General features: G+C 47.5%; 1 protein-coding gene across 1 annotated transcript; it reads left to right on the top strand.

Moving 5' to 3' along the window:
- The first annotated feature begins 1,886 nt into the window (after positions 1–1,886).
- LOC128902085 (tetraspanin-36-like) lies at positions 1,887–24,600 on the top strand. Its single transcript, XM_054184440.1, has 7 exons — positions 1,887–2,007; positions 17,870–18,061; positions 19,214–19,288; positions 19,768–19,863; positions 20,586–20,738; positions 21,443–21,526; positions 22,969–24,600. The coding sequence occupies exons 1-7, from the start codon at positions 1,948–1,950 to the stop codon at positions 23,053–23,055; spliced, it is 747 nt and encodes a 248-aa protein (XP_054040415.1). The 5' UTR covers positions 1,887–1,947; the 3' UTR covers positions 23,056–24,600.
- The last annotated feature ends 1,029 nt before the right edge of the window (positions 24,601–25,629 follow it).

The raw sequence follows: 25,629 nt of genomic DNA, 5'->3' as shown, positions 1-25,629 counted from the left end.
CGGAATTTCCAGCTTACTCCTTTTTTAAAAACCCACGTTCAACGGGAATCTCTTGCTTTTAAGGCTAATTTGATGGAGAACGGTGCAGAATATCCTAAGCGGGGCTGTGCGAGACGGCCGGGATACATCTCCACGGGCACCTCCTTCTTCTGGCAAGCCTCGCCCACCTTTAATAAAATATAAGCTGTCGTTGATTTTAAGAGCGTTTTTAAATTAATAACATTTGAAAGAGACGGCACACAGCTGGTCACATTTTGATTAAGACCGCCATTTCTTCTCATTGCGAAACGACCTTTATTATATTTTTAAATGAAATCGAGAACTAACGAGCGACAATAAATGGAAGCAATATTGTGATATTAAAGAAAGGTGGGCTTTGGTTGGCAAGGTGGTTTCTTTGGTGCGGCTTTTTTTTTTTTTGGTTTTTTTTTTAATTCCTTTACATTTCATTTCAAATGCAACTTCAGAATTTGCCTTTTCATTATAATTTGAAGTATTTCCCCCAGACTGCCAGTCATTCCCGCAAAATTATGAAGATAAACGGTTTCCGGGCGATTTCCTTTCTTTATTAAGACCTCAGCCCGCCACGCTGCAGGGAAACGTGAAAATGCTGATTTATTTGAAAAGGAAGAAATACTCCACAATTACACACTCTGTTAATATTTCTTGCTGTAACAGAAAATTGTCGCGGCAAAGACAGGCTTGCTGGCAGGAGGAGCCCCCCCAGCAGTCATCAAACTCTTGACTTCGCGCTGATCTTTATTCTTAAAGGAATATTATTTTGGAGATCGGCTTCACCCCGCTTTCTGCGTGGGGATTTCTGTGGTTTTGGCAGCCGGCACAGACCCTTCTGCTGCCTTTCAAAGCAGCGGCGCCTTAAATTCCTGGGCTGCGGGCAGAGGCTGGCTTTCCGTGATTTCCCTTTCCGCGATTTCCCGCTGCAGAGTTGAGCGCGACCCCTCCAAAATCCGTATCCCCCGAAGGAAATAGGATCACATCTATTTTTGCCCGGAAGGGGAAAAGACGGGAAATGTGTTATCGCTGCATCCTGCATCCGAGTTGGGTTCAGCTCGTTTCAGGCTGCCGGAGGTCTGTTTTGCAAAACAAACCCCGTGCTGCCAGCCCTACACCTTTGGCTTGTTTTTCATGGAATCATGGACTGGTTTGGGTTGGAAGGGACCTTAAAGACCTGGGCAGGGACACCTCCCACCAGCCCAGGTTGCTCCAAGCCCCGGCCAACCTGGCCTTGAACCCCTCCAGGGATGGGGCAGCCACAGCTTCTCTGGGCAACCTGGGCCAGGGGCTCACCACCCTCACAGCAAACAATTTCTTCCTCAGAGCTCACCTAAATCGAAATATTTTAAAAGCACGAGGCTCGGCTGATGGAAATAAAGCGACGTTTGCATCCCTCTGCAGTCAGCAAATTCAAATCCCTCTCCCTGCGGCTGCTCAGCCGCATGTTTCCGTGGTGAGGACACGCCGTAGCCGTATTCCCACTATCCGTGGTGCGTGCGAGTGGGAAGATTGCCGTGAGACGGTGCCAAACCAGAAAGGCTGGCCGAAGGGAGAGACTCAGCTGTGGGTTAGCAATCCCGGGAGGCAGATTTGATTGGAAACCTTTTAGCCGCGGCGAGAGCTTTTCACAAAAGCTCCGTTTAACTCGAGCTTGAAAGTTGCCGAAGTTAAAAAAAAAAAAAAAAAAGAAAAGCAAAAAAACACGTGGAGGTCAACACTCATTTGCTTTGACGTTTGTTCTCGGCTCTCCCTTGGAGAAAAGGAAGAAAAAAAGTTTGGGAAGCTGCCTTCTTGGCCCCAGGGAAGCGCGGACGGCCTCTGGGTGGGTGGGAAGGACGGGACGGGGCTGGGCTACGGGGCGGCTCCGTGGGCGGCCCCACTCAGGACCCAAAGCTGGGTCCCTCCTCGCCCTCCCCAGTCCTGCCCCACGCCATGGACTGCGGCGTCATCACCTCCAAGACCGTGCTGCTGCTGCTGAGCCTCACCTTCTGGGTACCGCCGCGGGGACACGGGGGGGGACACGGACACCCGTGGTTTGGGGGGGGGATGTGTGCGTGTTCCGCTCCTGGAAGGGCTCTGGCAAAGGGAGACGGTGCTGTGGGACATGCCGTGACCCGGCGTTTCCAGTTAAACGGGTGTTTAGTTTATGGGCGTGCAGGTGACGTTAATTTCTATAGAAAACCCTACGTATGTATTTTTAAAGAACAAGGAGGTTTGGGGTTTGAATTTTCAGAGAGAAAAAAAAAGGACGTTCGGGGTTTTTTTTTGCACGCTGTTTTTTAACGTCGTAGGGTTTTTTTTTTAGTCGTGTTTTTAAAGGCGCGTCATAAAAGCACTCTACCAGCTGGTTCTGGGATTGGGAACAGACTGGGCTGCGGGGGGGCGAGGGCAGTACGCGGGGGGGCTACCCTCCCAGTTTGGGGCGAGGAGTATTTGGGGGAGGAAAATGGCCGAAACCTTTGTTCCAACTACGTTTTGCTGCAATAACGCCTTTGCAGATCACTTCCTCAAGAATTAGTTACCAGCACTAGAAAAAAAAAAAGAGGGTGGGGTTGTGTACTTTTTAGCCTAACATTTGAGGAGGGGGGGGGCCACGGCCGCCTGGTGACAGCGGGGCCGCGGTGGTTATTCTGGTAACCGGTCTCGGTGGTCATACTGGTAACCAGTCTGGGGTTTTTTCCCTGCGTGGGGAAGTCTGCATAACCCCCCCCCCCCCGCCATCATCAGCTAGCAACTGTCGCAGAAGGGGCCCTGGTGTGTATCGGAAGCGTGGTTCGGGCGTTCGCCTCCGCTTTGCGGCGCTTCGAATGTTTTCAAAACGGTGTTTTTACACCGTGACGGTGAGAGCCAGGGTGGGGGCTCAGCACAGCGGCACCCCCCTATCGGGTCTGCTCTTCCGAGCAGGGCTGGGTGATGGAGAAGGTAAAGGACTTTGCTAAAGCAAGGAAGAATTAAAGAGAAGAATCAGAAGTTTCTCCAAGAGAGAAGCGACACGGGGAAAAAAAAAAGAATAATTTTTAAAAAATGGAAATATGCAAAACGCTGAGGTCTGGCGGGGCATTGTGCCCTGTTTTGGAAATATGGGACTGGCTGCTGGTTGTAGGGAAGAGCTCGCCCCGCTCTGGCCCCGTACCTGCTTTAGGGGGGCTCAGCTGCCTGTGTGCCGCGTAACCCCCCTGTCGCCAGCCTGAACGGCGCAGGAAGATGGGTTTACTTATCAAGTTACATGATCTCACCGTGTACGTTTGGTTTTGGTTTTTTTAAAAATTTTTTTGAAATACCCGCAGAGATAACACTGGAGCATCCCCCTGTTTGTACGTGGAAATCCCCTGAGCTTCAGCATCCTCAGGTCAGCATCATTGCTTGGCTTTTCAAAATCAGCCTTACGTCCTCCTAGAAGCATCTCCGGTACTTTTCCTTCTGCTGTAAGGGAACTACTTCCATCTACTCCTGATTGAAGCTCTTAGGTCATCTGGATTCACAAGCGATCAGTAATTACCCTTCTCCCTGTCCATAGCCTCTGAATTTGACCCAGACCAACCTTTTGGGGTTTTTTTTTTTTTATCCCAGGAAGAGCAGCCCCAAAGCCTGTGGCATTTCGGCATTTAGACACAGGCACCACCATTACTGCGTGGTAATTGCATTCCTGCAGCAGAACCTGGAATTCAGGTTTTAGGAGGGTGGGGAAGGAGGAACCGGACTCTTTTCTGCTCTTTGGGGCTCTACCAAGTGCGAGGAGGCTCCAGATCGTTATCAAAACATACGATTTGCAAAGAACATTAGACTTCTCCTCTAAGGAGTAATTCGTGCTCTGGCACCGCGTGCTGCCAATCTTGCCCAGCTTGGAAATTATTATGGAAAATAATTCACCACCTGCATGCTCAGCTAGCGCAGTTATGGTGCTTTGACAAAGGTTATTGCTTAGAAATGTCCTAAAAAGGCAATAAATCCACTTTTGGATCTCTGATGGTTATCATTGTGCAGGAGGGGAGGCAGATTTTCCAGACTGACAAATAGGAGCTTCCTAAGTGGGGTGAAAAAACAACTTCTCACTTACCCACCAGGCTCAGCATCGTTACTTGTGGGTCATTCTGCCGTGGGGTGGACTGGGGGGCTGTGGGTGCACATAACCCCCACAAACAAGGCATTGATGGAAGCTGTTTTAACTACACAGTTACCAAGGGTGGTGCTTCAAGCTGGGGGAGATCCGCCCACCTCCAATTGTGCTTTTTGGCACCTACTAATTAGGTCCAAGTGTGTGGTTATTTTGGTAAGTGGGTGTTGGCCTCCTCTAGGTGAAGAGGGCAAGATGCTGGTTTAATTCATGGAGCTTAAAAGAGGGAGAGGAAGGGTCAGAGGAAGTTCTGATGTTCTTGACCACAGCTTATGAGGGGACTTGGCCTGGTGGGATGTGATGATGCTCCTTGAAGGAGAGAGAGAGAAAATGCTGGGATTCACTTGTTGGTCCAAGGGAAAAAAATAGGAATCTCAAAACTAAATGGAAGTTTCATGCTCTGATATTTCTGTGTGATGGGACCTGCGCACCCTCCCAGGTTGGTTTTCTTCTAACTCCCCTTCTTTAATCCCAAAGCTGCTGAATTCAGCCATTAGCACCTTGGCCCTGCTCACCTTCTCCTTCAGCTTCGTTGTCGCTAGCTAGACTTCTGCTTCCAGAGAAGGTTTGGCTCTCCAGCAGGAGTCCTGGGGACTTCATCACCCAAAGGCCACCTTTTGAGTTGCTCCTCCTGTTTGCCCAGGCTTTCCATTTGCTTTCCAGCAGAGGTGGGTGCATACCCAGCCTTGCTCCCCTTGCCCTACAGTAGAGGGAAGGATGAAGAGAAGTTATTTTCTGGGTGGTTTTAGCAGGACTGGTGGATTGGAGAGAGCAGAAGTCAATCTGTTGACAGCAACAGGATTGTCCAAGGAGGAGAAGCCTAGGAGAGTGATTCCAGAGCTGGTCCCTGGCAGGGTGTGCTCTACCTGCAATGAAGCCAGACTTGGCTTTCCCCACTTGATCCCTGGCTCCCTCTGTGCCCGCACACACCCAGGGTGCGTTTGAGGCCATCGCAGGTCATTCAGGAGCTTTATCGCCCCAGAAAACCCTCTTTGCTAACAAGAATTACGGTTTCTGGGTTGGGATTTGACTCCAGATGGTTGTAAGAGTCATCCACTGACTGGAGAACAGAGAGGGGCTTTGCCTTCCCACCTGGTCCCTGTTGAGGATGTCCCAGCGCTGCGAAGCTCATGGTGGCTAGCCATCCCCCATCTTCCCTTCTCCACCCTACATCAGGTGGTTTCTGCAAATATCTTTGGATTTGTGACCCAGGAGATTCCAAGGAGTGTGAATTAAATGCGTTTTGGGGTGTTAGGGTCATCTCTGCTTTGAGGAGATACTTGGGCTGGTTTGGGCCTCCTGGAGTGTTTGTCCGTTTGGTCCGTGCTTAATTGATTTCCTTTGCCCTTGGTGCATCCAAGACCAAAAGCTACTTGTTGTTAACCTTAAAGTGGTTTGCTGAGTGAGAAGGTGCACTGGCAGCTCAAGCAATCACAATATTACCATGGTACCACTTTTAAATAATTTTTAGCAATTGCGAGGGATAAACATACCTGTAAAAAAAAAAAAAAAAAAAAGTTCCTGAATTTGTGAGTGGTTTGAAATCACTCATGCCAGCGATGGGAGGTTTGGGAATGTTCGCTCAGTCAGAGAGAAATCTGAGGGATAGTTAAAAAATAAATTAAAAACACCCAAGAAGGAAGATGGAAAACAGATTAAAAAAACCCCAAGAAAGAGGATGGAAAATAAATTAAAAACCCCAAGGAGGAGGATGCCTAGATGGAATTGAAAATGTAGTGAATAGCAAAGGTTATGTTGGAGATTAGTGATGATGGAAACGCATTTATTTTTCAGGATGGAGCTATTCTCCAAAGAGGTCTGGGTGTCAGCAGCCCTGTGACCCGTTTCTCACCTTTCCTCCATCTGTTCTCGGGCAAATCCGTAATCCTGCCTGTGGCTGCCTGCTGTGGGGGACAGGCAGCTCTGCCGGGTTTTAACGCTGGGTGTGATACTCGGTAGGATGATGGAAGAGCTGCGGAAGCCCCTGCTCCGTGCTCCGCATCTAGGAAACGCTGCTGATGAGCCACGGGGTCAATCTGACTCACTGTCCATGATGGAAAAAGCTGCTTAACCAAGAGCTTTATTTTTTCTTTTTTTTTTTTCTTTTTCTTAGTACATCCAGCAAGTAAAGCTGTGTCCGTGTTCATCCACTTCTGGAAGGGTTCGGGACAGGTTTCCCCTCTGGGCTCCTTGTTTCTGCCCCTCTGATGGACCCGTGGTCCACAGCGATGAGCTGGGGAGGGCTGGGGGATGTCTTGACCCAGCCTGAGGAGCGTTAGGTGGGAAGCAGAGAGCGGTGGGTTCATTTCTAGCTCCGTTGTGAACTCCTTGCTGAACTGTGGTGGTGGGGGAAAACCATCCACGCTAGCCGGAGTGGTCGCCGGACTGATCGCTTGGCACCGGATTTGGGCACTTGGGCGTGATTCACTTGAGCGTGCCTTGAAAGGGCAAAGTTCTTCCCTATTTTAAACTACTCTGCCCAAAAATCAGGAAGCAGAATTTAACTGACTTTCAGGAAAATGCACTTTGCTGTACGCGTAGGGGCCTCACGGATAAAATTAAAACAAAGATGTCGGTGCTGCGTGGTCGGGAAAGGGGAAGCGTTCAGATGGTGGCGCAGATACGGTGCGAGAAACTTCACTCTTTCCTCTGTTCTTCTGGGGAACAACCTTAGTCTGGCTGTCCCCGAGGCTGTGGAAAGGCTCCTCTTGGATGGCTGGGTTCTGGATCTGGCTCTGAACACGCTTTGGCCTCTTCGCAAGTCTCACAGGTTGCAGGTCTCCAAAACCAGAGGTGTGATGTTGTAGAAGTGCCTCTGATAATTACAGCTGCTCCAGAGGTCCCATTTTACCCCTCTGCAAGAAGTTCAGAGCTGGAGGACGCTTTATCCAGGGGGAATAGAAAGCGGCTTTTTCTTGTAGTTGATGTACGAACTGGGCATTTCCTCCATTTTCCCCAAAAGCGTTGCACTGCCAAGCTGTGTTTGCTTTTCCGTGGAGCTGGCATGATCCCTTTGTGGCAGAAGAATCCCAACCTGTGCTTTTCCTTACGGGAAGAGGCACACACCAGCCATGCTGCCTGCATCCCTTCCCTTTCCGCTGGGTGATGAGCAATATTTCAGGGCAGATAAGAGACGCCTGCCCTGTCTCCAGCTCCGGGATGTTTCCCCAGGCTTTAGGATTAGCTCCGCTGTGTTTTAGGTGCATTTTGCTGGTCGGTTTAGTCACAGGATCTGGTGGCTCAGCCAGGAACAGCTTATTAAGAACCTAGGGTGGTTCTGAAGGCAAATATTGAACTAGACGGTGTTTTGTGTCTGAACCGGCTGTCGGGATCCAAAATGGCTTGGCAGCGGCTGCTGAATCCATCCATGCTCAGCTGAAGGTCGCAGCAAGCTCTTGCCTTGCAATCTATGCCTGTATTTGGGGAGAATAAGAGTGAAAAGGGTGGTGCTGGTGGTGCTGCTTTCTCCTAGTGGTGGTCCTGTTGTCCTCAGAGGTGCACCCCAAGGCAGAGGTTTAAGCATTAGAAGGATCTGGGGAGGATTCCTTGCTCTGTGCTGGTGTGCGGTGTCTCCACGAGGACATCCCACCGCTTAGGCTTCGTAGGACATGCGCTGAAAAAACCCCAGAGTTAGGCTAGAGGAACAGAAGACATGCTTGGACTACTCTAAGGAAAACACTTATTTTACATAACTTTAAAACAAAACCATTGAAACCAGAATCCCTCTTGAGCGGGTGGGATTGCAGCGTGTATAAACTGGAAGTAGGTGTTGGTTTGGGGGTTTTCGCCCCCGTTTTTTCAGAGACTTTTGGCTGCTGTTTGTTGTTTTCATTTGAGAAAGAAAAAGGGAAAAGCAGGCGCTTCCCACCGTGCCCGCCGAGCAGCCCTGCGGTGTGTTTTGAAGGCAAGCTGAAACACACCCCGTAGTTGTACGTCGCAGCTGAATATTTCGATATAATGTACGTTGAAGAGTCTCCCATGACTTCGTATAAGTAGGCTCAGTACAGATTTGTCAGCTACGTCCCACCTCTCCACTTCAGGAGACTGTGGTTTCGAGGTTTGGAAATTGTGGCGAATGACTGGCACGAGATGAGTGGGAAGTCTCTCCTGGGGCTGTTGGTGGGGCTGGCAATCGAGGACAGCTTGGTGGGGCTCACAGCTTTGGTGCTTCTTGCTCCAATCCAAAGCCAACTTGCCAAGTTCAGTATTTTTTTTTTATTATTTTGCAAATCGGTGTTTTCACAACTTGAGAGTCCGAGAGAACACAGAAAGTGTGTGTACTAGTTTAAATTACCTTTTTTTTTTCCAGCAGAAAAAATGTGGGGAAATATTCAAAGCTATGGGCTTCTAAGGTCTTGGAAACGGAAAGAGCTGTAGGACAGTGGGGAGAAGAGCAGATGTATGTGTGTCCTGGAAAGCAGCTTGGTAGATGAGGCCCTGGGGGTCTTGGTGGGCACCAAGCTGACCATGATCCAGCAATGCGCCCTTGCTGCAAGAAGGCTGAGGGTACCCTGGGCTGCATCGGGAGGAACGTTGCCAGCAGGTGGAGGGAGGTGGTCCTTCCCCTCTGCTCGGCACTGGTGAGGCCACGTCTGGAGTGCTGGGTCTGGTGATGGGCTCCCCAGTAGAAGAGAGACAGATGTACTGGAGAGAGGGCAACAAAGATTCTGGAGGGACTGGAGCACCTCTCCTGTGAAGAAAGGCCGAAAGAGCTGGGATTGGTCACCCCGGAGAAGAGAAGTCTCCAGGGGATCTTATCAATGTATATAAATACCTGAAGGGAGGGTGCCAAGAGGATGGAGCCAGGCTCTTCTCAGTGGTGCCCAGTGACAGGACAATGGGCACCAACAAACACAGGAGGTTCCTTCTGAACAAGAAGGAACACTTTTTCATTGTGAGGGTGACTGAGCATGGGTACAGGCTGCCAAGAAAGGTGTTGGGAGCCTCCATCCCTAGAGATATTCAAAAGCCATTTGGACGTGGTCCTGGGCAACCAGCTCTTGATGTCCCTGCCTGAGCAGGCGGTTGGACTAGATGACCTCCAGAGGTTCCTTCCCTCCTCAACCCTTCTGTGACTTCATACAACACTGGTGCACGGCCAGCCTGTCTGGAGCTATGTGTGGCCAGGAGCTGCAGCAGATGGTGGGTACATCCTCTCCATAGCAGTTGTTCCCTGTGTGGGCATCTGAGGGGCGTTCTGGAGCCTTCCTGCTGCTCTGTGCTCCGGGTGGAGGTTCACACGTTGACCTGGATGAAGCCAGATCTCACAAGTGCAGCAACAATTGATTTACCGTTCAGAGAAATCAATACCGTAAGCGTGGTAGGAAAGAGCAGACGAAGCCAAGACGTTCCTCCCAGCTGACAGAGTTTTAAATCTGGGACAGGAAAAGGGAGAGGAGTCTGTGCAAGTGGGGGGGGAAGCACTGAGCTAATTGTCGGTGGAGGGGGGCAAAAAGGCTCTGCCTGGGTGCAAGGGAGACTGTCAGGTCTGGGGAGCTGCGTGGTCCGTATGGGCTAAATGGAGTTTTACAGAGGATTTGTGAAATTGTTAAAGCGAGTGTAAAATGAAGAAGGCTTTCTCAGAAGTCCTCAGTGCCTTTGTTTTCCCCCAAAGTCCCTAGAAAACATGTTGACTCCGTGGAAGTGGAGTAACGCGGGAGGTAGGGAGGACTTGAAGATCTGGCAGCGAAGGGGAAGAATAAAACTCGCGGTACAGTGAAGGAGCGAGGGAGGCAGAAAGAGTAATTCCCCTTGCCATGCCTGCTGGCTGGTGGGTAATAAAATAAATTATTTATGGAGGAAACGTTGTGCAAACCCTTTTGAGCAGAGGATTTACCTGCCAAGTTAAATCAAAAACCTATTTTGTACACACAAAAAAAAACCCTCAAACCCAAATACAAGGAGCGTCTTCTGTGGGTAATTGAGACCAGTGTTGGTGGAGCTTGATTCTCGGTAAGGGGGGGCACGGGGACAGCCCAGCGGTGACAAACACTTGGCAAACTAATAATTGCAGATGACATCCTAATCTGTCCTCTGGCAAATTAAAATTGCTGAAAACGTGATAGCATTCCAGTGAACGTAGCGGTTGGATGTGAAGGCAAAAACATCAGCGTCGGGTCTTGTATGGGGTGAGGGGCTCTGACTTAAATCACTGCTGTGCAAAGGAAGTGGTGGGAAAAAAAGAAGTGGGTTTCAAGCCTTAAAATGAACTAAAACGCCTCTGTGAGCTAACTGTCTGCTGAAGAACTAGAAGGGAATGGCTCAGAAAGTATTTGTGTGGATATTGATAGTTCTTCCAGTGTGTATCTGTAGTAGTTTGCTGCAGAAAATGACTGCTATTGCTCTTTAAAGATACACAGTGTTATTTATGATATCTTTCTTTGTCCATAGAAAGTTAACGAGATGGGACGAAGTTCAAATCAGTCCAAGCGTTGTGCCGTGTTAGATATTTGTGCTGGCCTTGGGAAAGTTCTGTCGGAAAACGGATGGGGGAGAAATGCCTTTTTTAAGTCTCATTAGCTCACTTTTTTGTTTTATTGTATAGAGGATGCATCTTGCTGAACGCGCTCGTTTGGTGAAGTTGCGATTTACCCCGGCCTTACAGCTTTCCCTTTTAACACCGTAGCTTCGTTACTCTGCGTTTAACTGAGCAGCCGTTGAAAAAGAAAACCCTGTGCTGGTCCACATTAACAGAGCAAATGATCAAATCAACACCCTGAAATTGGAAGATACTGGAAGAAACCCTAAGGGGGGGAAAAAAAAGCCAAACCCACAAAAACTGCCTTTTCATTTCATAGCTAGTAGTTTGGCTCCTTTACTGGGGTTTTTTTAGGTTTGGCAGAGGACAAAGAAGCCTGTGCCGATAAATGCAAATGAACACAAACCTCTGTTCCCAGCCATCGCGTAATTTCAACTTATTAAAACAAAGAAGGGAAAGTAGAGAAAAATACCTGTTCTGCCTGACTGATGGATGCAAATTTTATTTTTTTTTTCTTTTTCAGAGCAGTTGTATAGAGGAAAGTTTAAGGGGGCCCCTTCTATGGCTGTGATAACCATCAAGTGTGGTGAAGTATCTGCATAGCCGTAAGTCTCTCTAGAAGGGCAGGGGCTCGTGGTGATGAGCATAGAAAACTTTACGCTTCTGATGGTGGGGCACAAGGTGAAAAACTTGCTGTACTTTAAAAAAAAAAATATATATATAGAAAATCTACTATTTTCCAATGGTTCTCGTGTTCTGCATCAGTGAGATGGCTCAGGCTCCTTATCCAGGCCTGTCCCCTTCTGTTTCACGGGCGAGATTGAATATTCACGGTGCTGCGTGTGCATTTTGTGGCTGGAGAGCGTTCCACCTTGTCATACGTGTTCCTGCAGCAGGGAACCGCTGTACACCTGCCTCCCCGGCTCAGCCGGCCGGGCTAAGTATGGAAGAGGTGGGTGAAGTTGATTCAGTGAGTAACCCTGCTTAGGAAAACCCCGTTGTTACGGTCTTTGCTTTCTTTTTGCTCAGCCCCAACAAGGAGTTCGTTGTTTGCGCTCAAACAATTAAAGATCTCCGCTTTCTGGCAGAGGATCTGAAAAAGCAAGTTATTCTTGCTGAGGTCCTTGAATGATGCGAGAAGAGGCAGCGGCAGCTTTGTCGCTCAGCTGTGAAAAGGGACTTTCTTGCAAAATTTCCCTTTATCTCATCTCTTCAGCTTGTCTTAGGAGTATCATCGGCATTGTAAAGAAATAGCAGCAGCGTTTCCTGCAGCCCCAGTGAGTCAGCCGGGGATGTCTGGGGAGGAAGGGGTACGGTTAGGCTGTTCTGCTTGGCGTGGCTGGCAGACCCAGTGAAGCTACCCCCCCCCCGGACTGGGTGAACTGGTTGTCCCGTATCAGCCTTGCGTGGCTCCTTGGCTGCCTGCCCTGGGGTTTGTGCCAGCTGCGTTGGGCCGAGCCTCTCCACGCATCGCGTGATCCTGTTCTGCGCTGAATTCTTTGGGGAAAAAAAACTTCCACGCAGGAGCCTAAAAAAAAAAAAGTGAAGAACAATAATGATTTCTAGTATTAATTTCTCATAAGAATCCTGGCAGCCGGGTATATAATTTTAGATGTGTTTGAGAAGGTGTTTGACTAATCATGAAAAAGGAATCTCTTCTTCCCCAAAAGTAATTGCTTGAACTGGCTTTTGTATTTGTGAAAGATTCTTTTGGGTTGGTTTTTTTTTTTTTTGAGATCCAACAGGAATCTGTTTAATCAGCTGTACTTTACACTTCTTACTCTTGACTTAGGGTCTGTCTTCAGAAGCGGAAAGGACGTTTCTTGTCATATTTCTCTCCCAGAGAAGTTTCATCCTAGATTCAGGAAAGGGCTGAGGGTTTTGCAACGTTAGGGGAAAAATCCCTTCACCGGATTTTGAACTTTCCTGAAGTACTGGAAAGGCTTAAGCGGGAGAGCTCAAAGATTTATGCGCTGAAATATTTTTCTTCTCCACTTTTGAAGTTGAGCTCTGGGACTCATCTACAAAAATAAACCGGGGAACAGAGCGTTACCTGAAATGCCTTCCGCTCCCTGAGTGACCCTCTTCAGGCTTCAAAGTCTTTGATTTGAATTAAAAGCCATGGGTGAAGTCGTGGCTGTTCCTCAGTTTGGCGAGGGAGGGGGGTGTGTGTGCAAAAAATGTGAGCTTCCTTTAAGCCGGATCTTTACCCAAAGTCTTTTATTTTTACCTCGTTATGCTTCCTTTTTCTGCTCGGCAGCAGAAGTTCAGAAATTATAAGAGACCACTTGCTGTGTTTCGTCTCCATCCAGAACCCAGCCATCCTGAACGTTGCCGTAAACCCCGCTGTGATAGCCCCGGTCTGTTTTTGCATTGATAAAATTTGGATGAGAATCTCCTTGAACTCAACGCCGGACCCTCTGATGTTGGCTTACTGTGGTGGACCTTTGCTAGCCCTGGCTTTGCAGGGCTTCTATGAATTGGTGCTTCGCCATGTGGTTTTGAACTTGTGGGTAGCAACAAGGTTTTTCTTAGTTCCCCAAAGCTGGTCCGTTTTTGCCGTTTCCTGCGTGTGCTTCCTTTTGTGTCGTGCATTGAGCGTACTGAAAATAGGCAGAAAACCGGACGTAGAGGAGAGAGGAGATATGGGGAATGTGGCTGTTGTCTAAATCGCCTGCAAAAGGATAATGGAAACTCTGGGAAAGTAACGGAAGATCGGCGAGGAGGACTGTAAACATGCTCAATTGACTCGTACGTGGGGTGCTGGTGAACACATGTATCACAGAATCACGGAATGGTAGGGGTTGGAAGGGACCTCTGGAGATCATCTCGTCCAACCTCCCTGCCAGAGCAGGGTCACCCAGAGCAGGTTGGATGGGAATGTGTCCAGGCGGGTGTTGAATGCCTCCGGAGAAGGAGACTCCACAGCCTCTCTGGGCAGCCTCTTCCAGGGCTCTGGCACCCTCAAAGGAAAGAAGTTCCTCCTTATGTTGACATGGAACATCCTATGCTCAAGTTTGTGCTCGTTACCCCTTGTCCTGTGGCCGGGCACCACTGAAAAGAGCCTGGCCCCATCCTCCTGACACCCACCCTTTAAGTATTTATAAGCATCGATAAGATCCCCCCTCAGTCGTCTTTTTTCCAGACTAAAAAGACCCAAACCCCTCAGCCTTTCTTCAGAAGAGAGATGTTCCAATCCCCTCAGCATCTTGGTAGCCCTTTGCTGTCCCCTCTCCAGCAGTTCCCTGCCCTTCTGGAACTGGGGAGCCCAGAACTGGACCCAGTGCTCCAGGTACAATTAGATCACGCTAATTGCATTTTAGTCCTATGCTTTTGACAAGCAGAACATCTGCACTTTGATCACGTAAGCCTGTGATGGACTCAGGAGCACGTTATCAAGCATGCCCGAGATTCCTGCTCTGCTGTTGAAGAAGATCAAAGCACAGTGAAAAACTAGGCCTGCTTGAATCCTTGAAATACAGGCGAGAAGAGCAGGTCTGAGCTCTCGCTAAAGAGGACTCTCTCGCTAACGAGGCCCCTCTCTCGCTCCACGTTGCCCACGTCCCCTGCTTGTGTGCCTCTGCCCGGGTGTTGCTTCCGAGATTCCCTGATTCCGCGAGGTATCCAGATTAAATTTGTTCTTTGCCTTTCATCCCTGGTTTTGTGGTCGTTCCTGCGTCCCACCCGTGTTGGCTCACACAGAAACACTTGGAGGATTCTTTTCTGTGAAACATCCTACAGGAAGATCGAATTATGAAGCAGGCCGTCTTTGGATATACAGAACCACTTGCAAAGGCTGGGACTGGAGTTACGCAAAAGAGCAAGGCTTTACGTTCTCTGAACGTGACAAATGATTAACTTTGCACTCTGCACATTAACTTTTACACATTAACTAAGTCACAGGGCTGTTTTGTTGTGCGTGTTGTGACATGATGTTGCTGCTGAACGCGGATGACTCATTTACTTGCCAAAAAACCATGGCTTATGCTTTCTTTTCTTTTTGTACCCCAGCTGCTCAGTCCGTGCCGCTTTTCCTGCAGTGAAGTCACCCCTGCTCCGTTTCTCCAGGGACTGCCTTCCTCCATCATGAATCTTTCTGAGGGTCTCACGGTCCTTCTGGTTTTCTCCTGGGGCTGTGGGCCCTCAGCGGTTGATGACAATTGTGGTGGGACATCCCAGCCTGGGTTCTGAGCTGTACCAAAGGCTGATGACCTCAGGAAAAATGTTCTTGTTAGTGGCTGTGCCCAGATGCGAGTGCTTGGTTAAAGTCTGTGTGCAGGAGGCTTTGTGCTGTTAGTGGCCGGCTCCACCGTTGGTTTGGGGTGACCATCTGGCAGTACTTTCTCTAGCCTGGAAGTTGTAAAGCCATAACTCAGTTCTGCGTTAGGTTTGTGGTGACGGCAGCAGCAGCGAGACCAAGGATGAGGTGATGTTGGGGTACAAGCATGGTGGCTGGGAGCATCGCCGTGTTGTGTTTGTATTCAGGGTGGAGGATGATCATAGAATGTACTGGGTTGGAAGGGACCATTACAGGCCATCTAGTCCAACCCCCCTGCAGTAAGCAGGGACGTCTTCAGCTCAATCAGATTGCTCAGAGCCTCATCAAGCCTGGCCTTGAATGTCTCCAGGGATGGGGCCTCCACCACCTCTCTGGGCAACCTGGGCCAGTGTCTCACCACCCTCATTGGAAAGATCTTCTTCCTAATGTCTAATCTAAACCTGCCCTGCTCTAGTTTAAAGCCATTGCCCCTCGTCCTAGCGCTACATGCCCTTGCAAACAGCCCCTCCCCAGCTTTCCTGTAGACCCCCTTGAGGGACTGGAAGGGGCTCTAAGGTCTCCCCGGAGCCTTCTCCTCTCCAGGCGGAACAACCCCAACTCTCTCAGCCTGTCATGACTTGGTGCATGCTGGGGAGTCGTGAGGTACCTGCCTGAAATTTCCCCCAAACCTGAGAAACCAGAATACTTTCCAGCTGTTCCCATGTTTACCAGGAAGTCTTCAAAACCCAGCAACAAACGTAGTCAGGGATTACAGTCAGGATGGGACGGCTATGACAGTAAATGTGCTGTCACTCATGTAATATTTTTTGCCATGCGAAAGTAGGGATAGGTTTTAAAGTCAAGCGAGAGCATCGTGCTGTTCCTGCTGTGGTCACTTGGATGTTTTCCATAGCTTCTATGGGAGCAGGGATCAAACTCAGAAGCCTTTTAGGAACTGTAAGAGCTGCTTTCTGAGCTGGTGCTGGCCCAGCTGAGCAGAGTGTTTCTGTGGTTAATAAAAGCCCTTGCGTCCCCTGTCTTGAATCTGCATTGTTTTCACTGGGTTTGGGGCCACCATTGCCAATCACGGTGCTCAATAGTCCCAGAAAATATTAGAAATAAAGGATATATTGGGCAAATGCTGTCATCACGTTTTCTCCGCGATGATGGATAGTTAGCCCAGGAGTTTTGCTTCCTTCTCCTTGGCTGCCTCTGCCCAGATGATGCTGTTCCAGAAGGGAGAATAGGTGGATAGTCGCACGTGCATCCAGCTCTCCAGGCCATAAATATGGGATGCCCTTTTTGAGTCATACACTTTGCTCTTTTTGTGCAATTGAAGGCAAAGCAGGATGGAGGTGCGGTGTCCCCAGCCCCACCTTTGGTGTTGTTGCTATTCCAGGGACTTTTCCTGTCCCGCTTTCGGTACAAGAGCATAGTGTCGGAGTTGGAAGAGGTGAGGTTGCTCGCGGTGGTGAAGTGAAAAGGCAATGGTGCCCTTTGAGCTCAAGTGGTCTCGTCCTTTCCCTGCATCCCTAAAAAGGGGTGGGAGGAAGAAGCCCTGGTCGCTGTACGCCTGTAGACAGGGGAATGGGAAAGAGATTTCCCTCAACGAGAGGAAAAGTTAAAGGAAGTTTTAGGAACTGCTTTAATCATCAGCACCACCTGAAAACCCAGTGCACGTGGAGAAGAAAAAGACCCTTTGGAGAACTGGTGATCCTATTCCTTTTCCTCATACCTCACTTTGTAGAGGACATGCTGTATCTGAGCCCCAACAGAGCAGGATCTTGCATGACATGTGCTAAATGTCTCTTAAGGGTTAGTTTGATCCTGATTTCATCACTTGGCGCGTGTGATCCTGGTAATTTTGAGGTACAGGCAGCGTCCAGGAATGCCAGAGTAGCGTGGGATGAGAGCTGTGTGAAATGAAGGATGTCCCCTGCACTCGGAGGTAATTGAAGGGCAGGCACCAGACCTGGCTGGAGGGGAAGGAGCCAAACAAGGTAAAGGAATTAGCAAGTCCGAGCTCCAGTGTGAGGAGTACTTTGATTTAATTAAAACGTACAGCACTGGGGGAAGTAATGAACTGCTTGTAAGCTGCATGATGAAATCCAGCTGTAGCCCATTGAAAACAAACAGGCTCGTTTTTTTTTTTTTCTTTTGAGTTTCCAGAACGTGAGGACGGACGGTGCCTCATTTTTACAGGCGTAGTCTCGTGCTGCAGGATTACAGAGGGTGGATGAGCTGTTGTAACTCTTGAGAGAATTTGTTTATGCCACTGGTGGGGCATTGGCGGGGCATTGCTGAGTCTGTTGGTGTTTTATCTAGGGCCGTATCCAGTTCTACGGATAAAAGCCTTCGGTCTCCAGGGCTGCGAGTTGGGCAGCTGTCACTGATGCACTGCGTGTTGGCCTCAATTGGCCAAACATCCTTTTGGAGGAGAGTTTATTTTAGAGGTTGCAGAAACTTGTTTCCTTCAGGAAAAGGAGGGATTGTGTTTTGCCGAGATCGAGAACGTTTGTGCCTTAGTGGTTAATGCTCTTGTGAGAGTGGAAAGGATGAGTTTTTCTCAAAAAAAAAAAAAAAAAGAAGCCCCAAACCAACAGCCCACCCCTGTGGTGATCATCTTAAAAGTTAACCCCTCCGAATGCTGCGTTGGGTAGGGGTTAGGGGATCTTGGGTAGGAAGTGTGAACTTGGCCCTCTGCAGAGACACTGGCTGATGCACGTTGATAGATGCCCGTGTTTCGGCTCGGCTGAAGCGGTGCTTTGGTAGCGGAGGAGTGATTCCCAGGGAAGTGAATTCTGTCTTCTCTGCATTGAAGTTTGGATGGGTAGCTAGTTTCAGATGCATGCTTTTTTTTTTTTTTTCCTAGATCTTTGCATACTGTACTCATTACTGCTGAAGTTAAAATTTTAATTACGCCATTACAAAAAGATCCATATTTACTCTCCTGGGCAGATGCTTCATAAATAACTGCTAATAAAGTAACTTTATCGCATTTCAGGCAGCAGCTGCAGGTCTCAGCTATGTTGGGGGTTACGTCATTAACACCTACAAGAGCTACGACAACTTTCTGCAGGACAAGTATGCTCTGCTGCCAGCCGTGATCATAATTTGCGTTGCTGTGGTGATGTTCATCATCGGGTTGATCGGCTGCTGTGCCACCTTCCGGGAGTCTCGAGTCGGCCTAGGGCTGGTGAGTGTTGCACGTTCTCGCCTGTCCTCTTCTTCATCCTGTTGCGTGGTATGGGAGGTGCTCCACTGGACCTTCTCAGGACGCAGAGAACAGAAAGTAAAAGATTATTCTGACATACTCTGCTGAAGCACTGCTCCTTTGTGGGAGTTACGTACTGCTGTGAGGCACTGATTGATGGTGAGTGAGGTGCAGGTTAAATTATTAGTTGCACTGCCTTGTATCGAGAAATACCCAGAGCCATGGACAGTTTGCTGGCTCCACCTCAGCTAGCTTGCTGGAGGTAAGCGTGGAGAGTAGCAACTTTTGAGAAGAAGGGTGATGGTGAGGGAACAGAAGATGTGAATTCCCAAAGCAAGCAAAAAAAGAACCCCCAAAAGTAATTTTCTGCTGACTTTAGTGCTCTGAATCCTGAAAGTATGCCCCCACTTCTTCTAGAATGATTTTTAAAAAGACAGAAAGGTTCAAGCTGAGTAACTTGGGGCCCCCAGCTTGTGCCTTGAAGGCGATGTGAGCTCAATAAGCAGCGCCCAACTGTACCTAACTCAACATCCGTGCAGTCTCCTGTTCCAACAGCCACCTTGTGAAGTGTTTCATAGAATCACAGAATGGTTTGGGTTGGAAGGGACCTTGAAGATCATCCAGTGCCACCCCCCTGCCCTGGGCAGGGACACCTCCCACCAGCCCAGGTTGCTCCAAGCCCCGGCCAACCTGGTCTTGAACCCCTCCAGGGATGGGGCAGCCACAGCTTCTCTGGGCAACCTGTTCCAGTGCCTCACTACCCTCACAGTAAAGAATTTCTTCCGAACATCCAATCTAAATCTCCCCTCTTTCACTTTGAAACCGTTACCCCTTGTCCTATCATTACACTCCCTGATAAAGAGTTTCATAAGCTCTTCACACTGATCGCATCATGGCAGTGTTCAGGAGACTGCCTACATAGGGCACGGATCCTGCGGAGCCGCATAGTCCCAGCCACACACAGTCATCTCCTATTCCGAATGATTTTCTGGAAACTCTTTTGATGGGAGAGGCAACAATAGATAAAGGTAACTTCCCACTATAAATCAATGTGATGGGTAATGTGCAATTGAATTCAAATGCTGTGGAACTGAATTCTTCCTTACAGTCCCTCTGTCTCGCTCTTTATTTCAGTTCTTGGCCATTATCCTGGTTATCTTTATTGCCGAAGTATCCGCTTTTGTCCTGGGATTTGTTTACAGGGAAAAGGTAAGCAAAGAATTAGCATCTCTGTACTAACCTAAAAGTAAAGAATAGATCTTGCGTTCTTAGAGCATTCCAATATATCCAGTTTTCTTGAGCTTCATCCCCCTATCCTGCAGTCTGCAGGTCAAGTGGGAATGAGGATGTCACCATCGGGTATGTGGATCGGTCTTTGTCGGGAACATGGTGAATACATAAAGTACCTGGCAGGCATCACAACAGTCTCTAAGTTGGAATTAACAGTTGTTGATGCTCACCAAGGAGGGCTCTTCCATTGGGAGAGGCAAGCTTCTATCCAAGAATGTAATTCTGCTTAAGTGCTACCCGCATTTTATCTATAAAGCACCACTTGATTTTTTTATTTTTTATTTAATTTTTTTTTCCCTTGACTTAGTTGGGAAACTGATCGTTCGCAGTTTCCACTAGATAAAATTCTTAGCTCGTGTGTTAAAACAGTGTGGCATTTTCTTCCCCTCTCTAAATAGGTAAAAAACGACGTACAAGGCACAATGCGCTCAGTCTTTGAGAAGTATGATGGGAAAAATCCAGAGTCTACTGTTGTGGATTACTTGCAAGAGCAGGTAAGAAAATGTTTTAATTGTCCTGAGAATTATTTAGGAAAGAACAACTGGGTCCTAAACAAGGAATCTGGCCTGGGAAGGAAGGGGAAGAGGGTCAGTATGGTTGTATCCTAGAACTCGGCTCTGCAGCAGTGTTTAGCACCTGATTCTACAGGTTGCCCAGAGAGGTGGGAGATGCCCCATCCCTGGAAACATTCCAGGCCAGGTTGGACGGGGCTCTGAGCAACCTGGTCTAGTTGAAGATGTCCCTGCTCGTGGCAGGGGGGTTGGACTAGATGGCCTTGAAAAGGTCCCTTCCAACCCACACCATTCGATGATTCTCCAAGGCGATCAAGGGTGCTCCCCACTTTGCAGAGCTGGCCTTTTCAGGCTTCTGGATGAATAATCTTGTAGACGTGAGTGGCCTTTGGATCAGACCAAATGAGTACATACGACTAACTGCTGCTGAGAATCCTGTACCGCATAATATAAAGATGACAGAAGACTCTATCCTGCTACTTGTCACTTTAATATTAGAGCTTTCACAAAGAATAAAACAATAAGGAGGTAATAATGTATGATCTGTTGTATCTATGGCTGTTTTTCTGAAGTACTGCTCCTCATAAATCTGCTGCGTACTGTGGGCAGCTCTTGGCCAGTATTCCTAAGAGAGGTTTAACTCAGCATTAGCATTTGTGTTCGTCTATAGTCACCCATCCCTCTAACCGTCTTGTGTGTGGCAGCTTCATTGTTGCGGGGTAAAGAACTACAGTGACTGGACAACCACACAGTGGTTTAATTCCACCGGTAACAACAGCGTCCCTCAGAGCTGCTGCAGGCAAGATGTGAAGAACTGCACGGGGCGTCTGGATCAGCCACAGGAACTCAATACGCGGGTGAGGATAAAGGACACAGTTTCACAGCTGGGCCATGATCATTCTCAGCCAGCCAGAACCAACGAGGAAAGCAGTTCAGGCGGGGTTTAGGGATAACATCATCCAATTCTTTCCAGCGATTTGTCCCCCAAGCCTTTTTCTCCTCACGGTTTTCCTCTAGCTAACTTCCTTCTCGTGTAGTTCTGTAAAAGCTCCTAGATGGTGAAGGAGGGCACCAGTTTGGATGTTTGGTCTTGTCTGTCTGCTGGTAACTCCTCCATTTCATGTTGCTGCAGAAGCAACGTGACAAGGCCAGAGCACTAGCTATGGGCACGTAGTTGTTCAAACAGATCTGGGGAAGAGACTCTTCTAGGATTGACCATGAATCTGGAGAATTGCGTACCAGGTCCTTCAGTCTAGGGCACAAGCCTATAAGTTGATTTCTGTAGATACCGTTGCTGCTATTCAAGTGACCTGAGCTAGAGGAGATTGAGAAGCAGCAAATGGCAGTGAATCGCGGTTTGTCAGTGTCTCTCCTCAAGCAAGAGGAGAACGACAAGCCATCGGGTCTGGAAGACAAGAATGGAAGCCCTCAGGTCTGCAGTGGTTGGTTAGACAGGCCTTACAAAGTCCTGCTTCCTTTGAAGGGCTGGGGAGAAAAAAGGAAAGAAGTCCAGCTGAATTAACGTATTTTAACTTGTTTTCACCTATCTCTTTCATGGCAGGGCTGTGCAGAGGAACTGCAGGCTGGGCTGCAGAGCGTTATCAGCTACGCCATGCTTGTAATCCTGGGGTTTGCCATTGTAAAGGTAAATGTTCCTATCTCTTGCCTCGCGGAAAATAACGCTGTTTGCCCTTTGATCCCGGGCTTTTTCTTCTACCACCTCCTACGAACCTACAGCCTTTTTCTGGCTCTGAAGTAGACCCGCTCCTCTGTTCCTCACTTGTTTTCTTCCAACTTTCTGCATTTTGTCTGCAAGATGATAAGGGGAGGGATCCGAAATGCTACTAGGGGATTCGGGGTGGCAAGTCAACGGAGAATCCATCTTGGTTGTTTGGTGGGAAGCACAAAAAGCTGGGTGTGGTTAAAAAGCCTAGATCCTAGAATTCTTTATTAAGACAACCAGCTTTTCTATATTTAACTGGGATTTAAAAAACAGCTCATCGAAATTTGGTTTTAGATGTAACCCGAATGAATAGTCCCGTGCTGAGAGACCTGGAATCGAAATGGACTTGAAATATGGCTAGGAATGAAACCAGCAGGGCTATTTATATACTTATAAGATTGAATTAAATGAAATGTGAAACCAGATCATCTTGCGAGTGAAAACTAGACTTGAAAAGCCCTGACGTAAAACCCCTCGCAATTGGCACATGGAAGAAATGCCTACGCAACTTTGGGAAGATTCGACCCGTAAATTGTAGCCCGGTGGTTTGTCATTGTTCCCTGTACCTGTTCTCCCACATTTGTCACCTGTTCCTTGTTGACAGAGATTTGAACCATTATAACAGCAAAGATTTTTTTCTTTGACTATCTGCTCTTTGTAAAAGAGTGGCTGTAAGGTGAGCTGTTGTTGAACACTTCTGGTTTAATATCCAACTCCTGAACTCAATGCAGGAGCCAGAGTCTCTCCGGATGTCACCTCAGGGCTGGGGCTTGACTTAGTTCAACTTGCCTTTTCTTAATTTTGGCTGTAGCAGGGAGCTGATTGTTTACAGCATTTGATCTCATGGGCTTAAATTGCTCAGTGACAGCGTTGCCATCATTTCCTTTCCCCCTATAAAAGTGGTAAATTCTACACTCCCATTACATGTCCCGTTACTATTTGCGATAAACCCTTCCATCACCATCTCTCCTGTGATCATCTCTAAAGAGTGCCTTACCATATTCTGCACTGTCTTTATTTGTGTATTTTATATGCTTAATATTTTACAGAACTCATTTTAAGTCCAGAATGATCCCATGCTTTCAGTGAAATTTTTCCCACAGTAAGATAACTAGGAATTAATGTGGATGTGTGAATTAATGGGAGAAGCCAGGGAGGAAGAAGCTGAGCTGGAACTCTTATTGGAAATTGATACGCAAAAAAAAATAATAATCACTTTCTGTAGATGTATTTTCTAAGTGCTTTTTAATATGAAAGGAATGTCCCTGCTGTGATGAGGAAGTCTAATTAACATATTGGTGTTGAGTCTGATGACTGAAACAAAAAAATGCAGCAAAACTAATTGTCTTTTGCTCTTTTTTCAGTTCTTCGGCATGCTGAGTGTCTGTGTGCTTACTTGCAAGAGAGAAGACAGCGGATACCAGCCTCTTTACTCAGGAGTGTTTGCTTAATAAAATGCAAAGATCACTTTTCTTTCGCTTCCTGATAAAATAGACTCGTAAAGATGAACGCTAACGGACAATTTATGGCCTTCTTGTTAAATATTTTGTTTTGTGTACATGAAACAAAAAGAACATTGTGTATTGACTCGGGAAATTTTCTTGTGGGTGATGTGAAATGGCAATTTTGATATTCAGTGCCCCTACAGTAACGTACTCTCATCTTGCATACCACAGCTTTCTGTAAGGTTATTGTAGGTTTGGATTTGTGACTTCAGATAGCACCAGACGGTGTGACAGACTCCAGAAAGAATCTTTCTTCTGCAGTTCTTTCCTCTGCCCTTAAAACATGCAGAAGCAACGTCATTTTTCATCACTAAACTGATTGAGACCGCAGGAGGGGTTTCAGCTGGTCTGCACAAACATCAGATGACTCCCACGGCGTGGTTAAACAGCGAAAGAAACTTTTGAATGCCGGGTTCAAATATTCTTCATAAACCCGGGGAGTTAGAACACGTTGGTGTTTCTATTATTTTTTTTTTTCCTCTTTCTTATGTCCATTTGTTGTAATTCGGTTTATTGCAGGGCTTGATAGTGCAAGACAAACCCCGTGTTTAAAGTCTAGAACGGACATCTGAGTTGTTTTTTGAAGCGGCTAGCAAATGTGAACAACCCCACGTTAGGAGGGGACGTGTGTTTTGAGCTTTTGGGCTCAGGATGGCTCTATTTGGCTTGGGGTTTTTGTCCTTTTTTTTTTTTTTTTTAAACGATTATTATTTGACATTAAAAATTGCTTACGAAGCAGTGCTTTTGGCATTTTCTCCCCTCCTTTTACCGATGCTTTTATGGTTTGTCTAAAAGACAGACTGTATCTCTCCATTCAACGCCGAATTTGCAGGAGTTACCGGGAGGAAGGCAGGCTGGAAGACGGCGGAACCGGCGGCCTTGGCTCGGTGGGGTTGTGCAGACGGGGACGATGGAGACATTCCTGCCACCCTCCCTGCGGCACTGAAGCTCTGACCACTTGTCACTGCTAAAAATGATAAAACCGTGCATTCTTGTACTGAGCAATTTCAATAACATGTTGTCTGGCGGCATCAGGTGCCTCCTCCTTTCCTAGATTTCCTTTTTCCTTAAAGGTCCGCTGAAAGCGGTTGCTTCTTGGATTGTATTGAAATTGCTTTAAAGATGGCCCTTCCTTAACAAGTTTGTATGTTAATCTGTTTCTCAGTTCTTTAGGGTTTTTTCTTTTTTGGTTGTTTTTAGAGGTGGGGAGGGAACTATGAGCTATTCTTTATTAGAGAATTGGGGAAAAGCAACAGAGTTTTTGCTTATTTTTTCTTTGGAGAGAGAAACAGTCTAACCTTAGCAATAAACGTTTGTATCTGTAGTTAATTAGAAGAAAAGGAGTTTGGGGTAAACGTAAGCTCTTTATTTTTATTTTTTTCCTTTTGCCCCCAGAGAAAAAAAGCAACGGGTGATGATGTTCTGTAGGAGACATACCAGTATTGTGAGAAACGCGTTATCCGAATCCAAATAAAACAGGCTCAGGCAGAATCCTCTGTGAAGCACCTTTTTATTCACGTCCGTGCAAGAGCGGGTGACCTTGCAAGTGGGCCCTCTTTTGGTTCTTGAAGCACACCTTTTTATTCCCTAACCCTGGCCAAATTTTCCCTCCCTTGTTTTCCCCCTTGGTTAGGTACTCCAGGCTTCACAGCCTGTTCGGAGCGCCTAAAATCCTCCCTGGATATCCCACCTCTCTTTACTTCTCTTTATGCTCCACCTGGGCTTATCTGACTTAAACGTTTATTTCTTTCCCTTTTTGGTAAAATTGCTCAATGTTGTTAGCCCTAATTAAAGGTAAAATACATCCCTGGTGAGTCTTTACTCCACCCTAATGGGAAGGGGACAATTTGTGCTGTGTGTCTTCCTGAGGCACAAGCATAGCAGTTATTCTGGTTCAAACTTCATACCATATACTTAACCCATTCTACCCAGGCATTTGTGTCCCCATAACCTGTTTCTATTTCAAAAGTTTGCTTCAAATCCTCAACTTCTTTGCTTGTTACTACCTTTGGGTCATTGCGTGGCCTCCATTTTTCCACTGTAGGAAGATCAGTGGTCCCACCTCCTTCCTTACTATAGTTTTGTTTTTGCTTCCACACTACCATCTTGAATCCACCCACAGGGTCTCGTCCACTAACATCCGCTCTTAATCTGTAAATTTGGTTCACTAACCAATCAGCTCCTGTTACAGTAATTATTAAAGGGTTACAACGCAGGTTCTCATGTCTATTGACAACCCTTCTAACCACTAATCTGGTGTGAACCAGTTTGTCCTTTTGTCTGTGCGATATGAGCCGTTATACAAGCCATGGCTGGGGCCTCTTTGTCTAGTCATTCCCTAATCATATCACTTCTGATGGAAAACGGCTTTTCTCCCGTGCAAAAACAATACCTGCCTTTCTTACAGGAGGGGTATGTATATGTTGAAAAGTGATTTACTTTTACCGAGGGCTTTGTCTTCCGTTGGATGCCGCGATAAACTTAATGTATGTAACCAATTAACGACGGCTGCGGGGCTGC

This window comes from Rissa tridactyla, chromosome W, assembly GCF_028500815.1.
Source record: "Rissa tridactyla isolate bRisTri1 chromosome W, bRisTri1.patW.cur.20221130, whole genome shotgun sequence".
NCBI lineage: Eukaryota > Metazoa > Chordata > Aves > Charadriiformes > Laridae > Rissa > Rissa tridactyla.
This window is presented reverse-complemented; position numbering and strand designations above follow the sequence as displayed.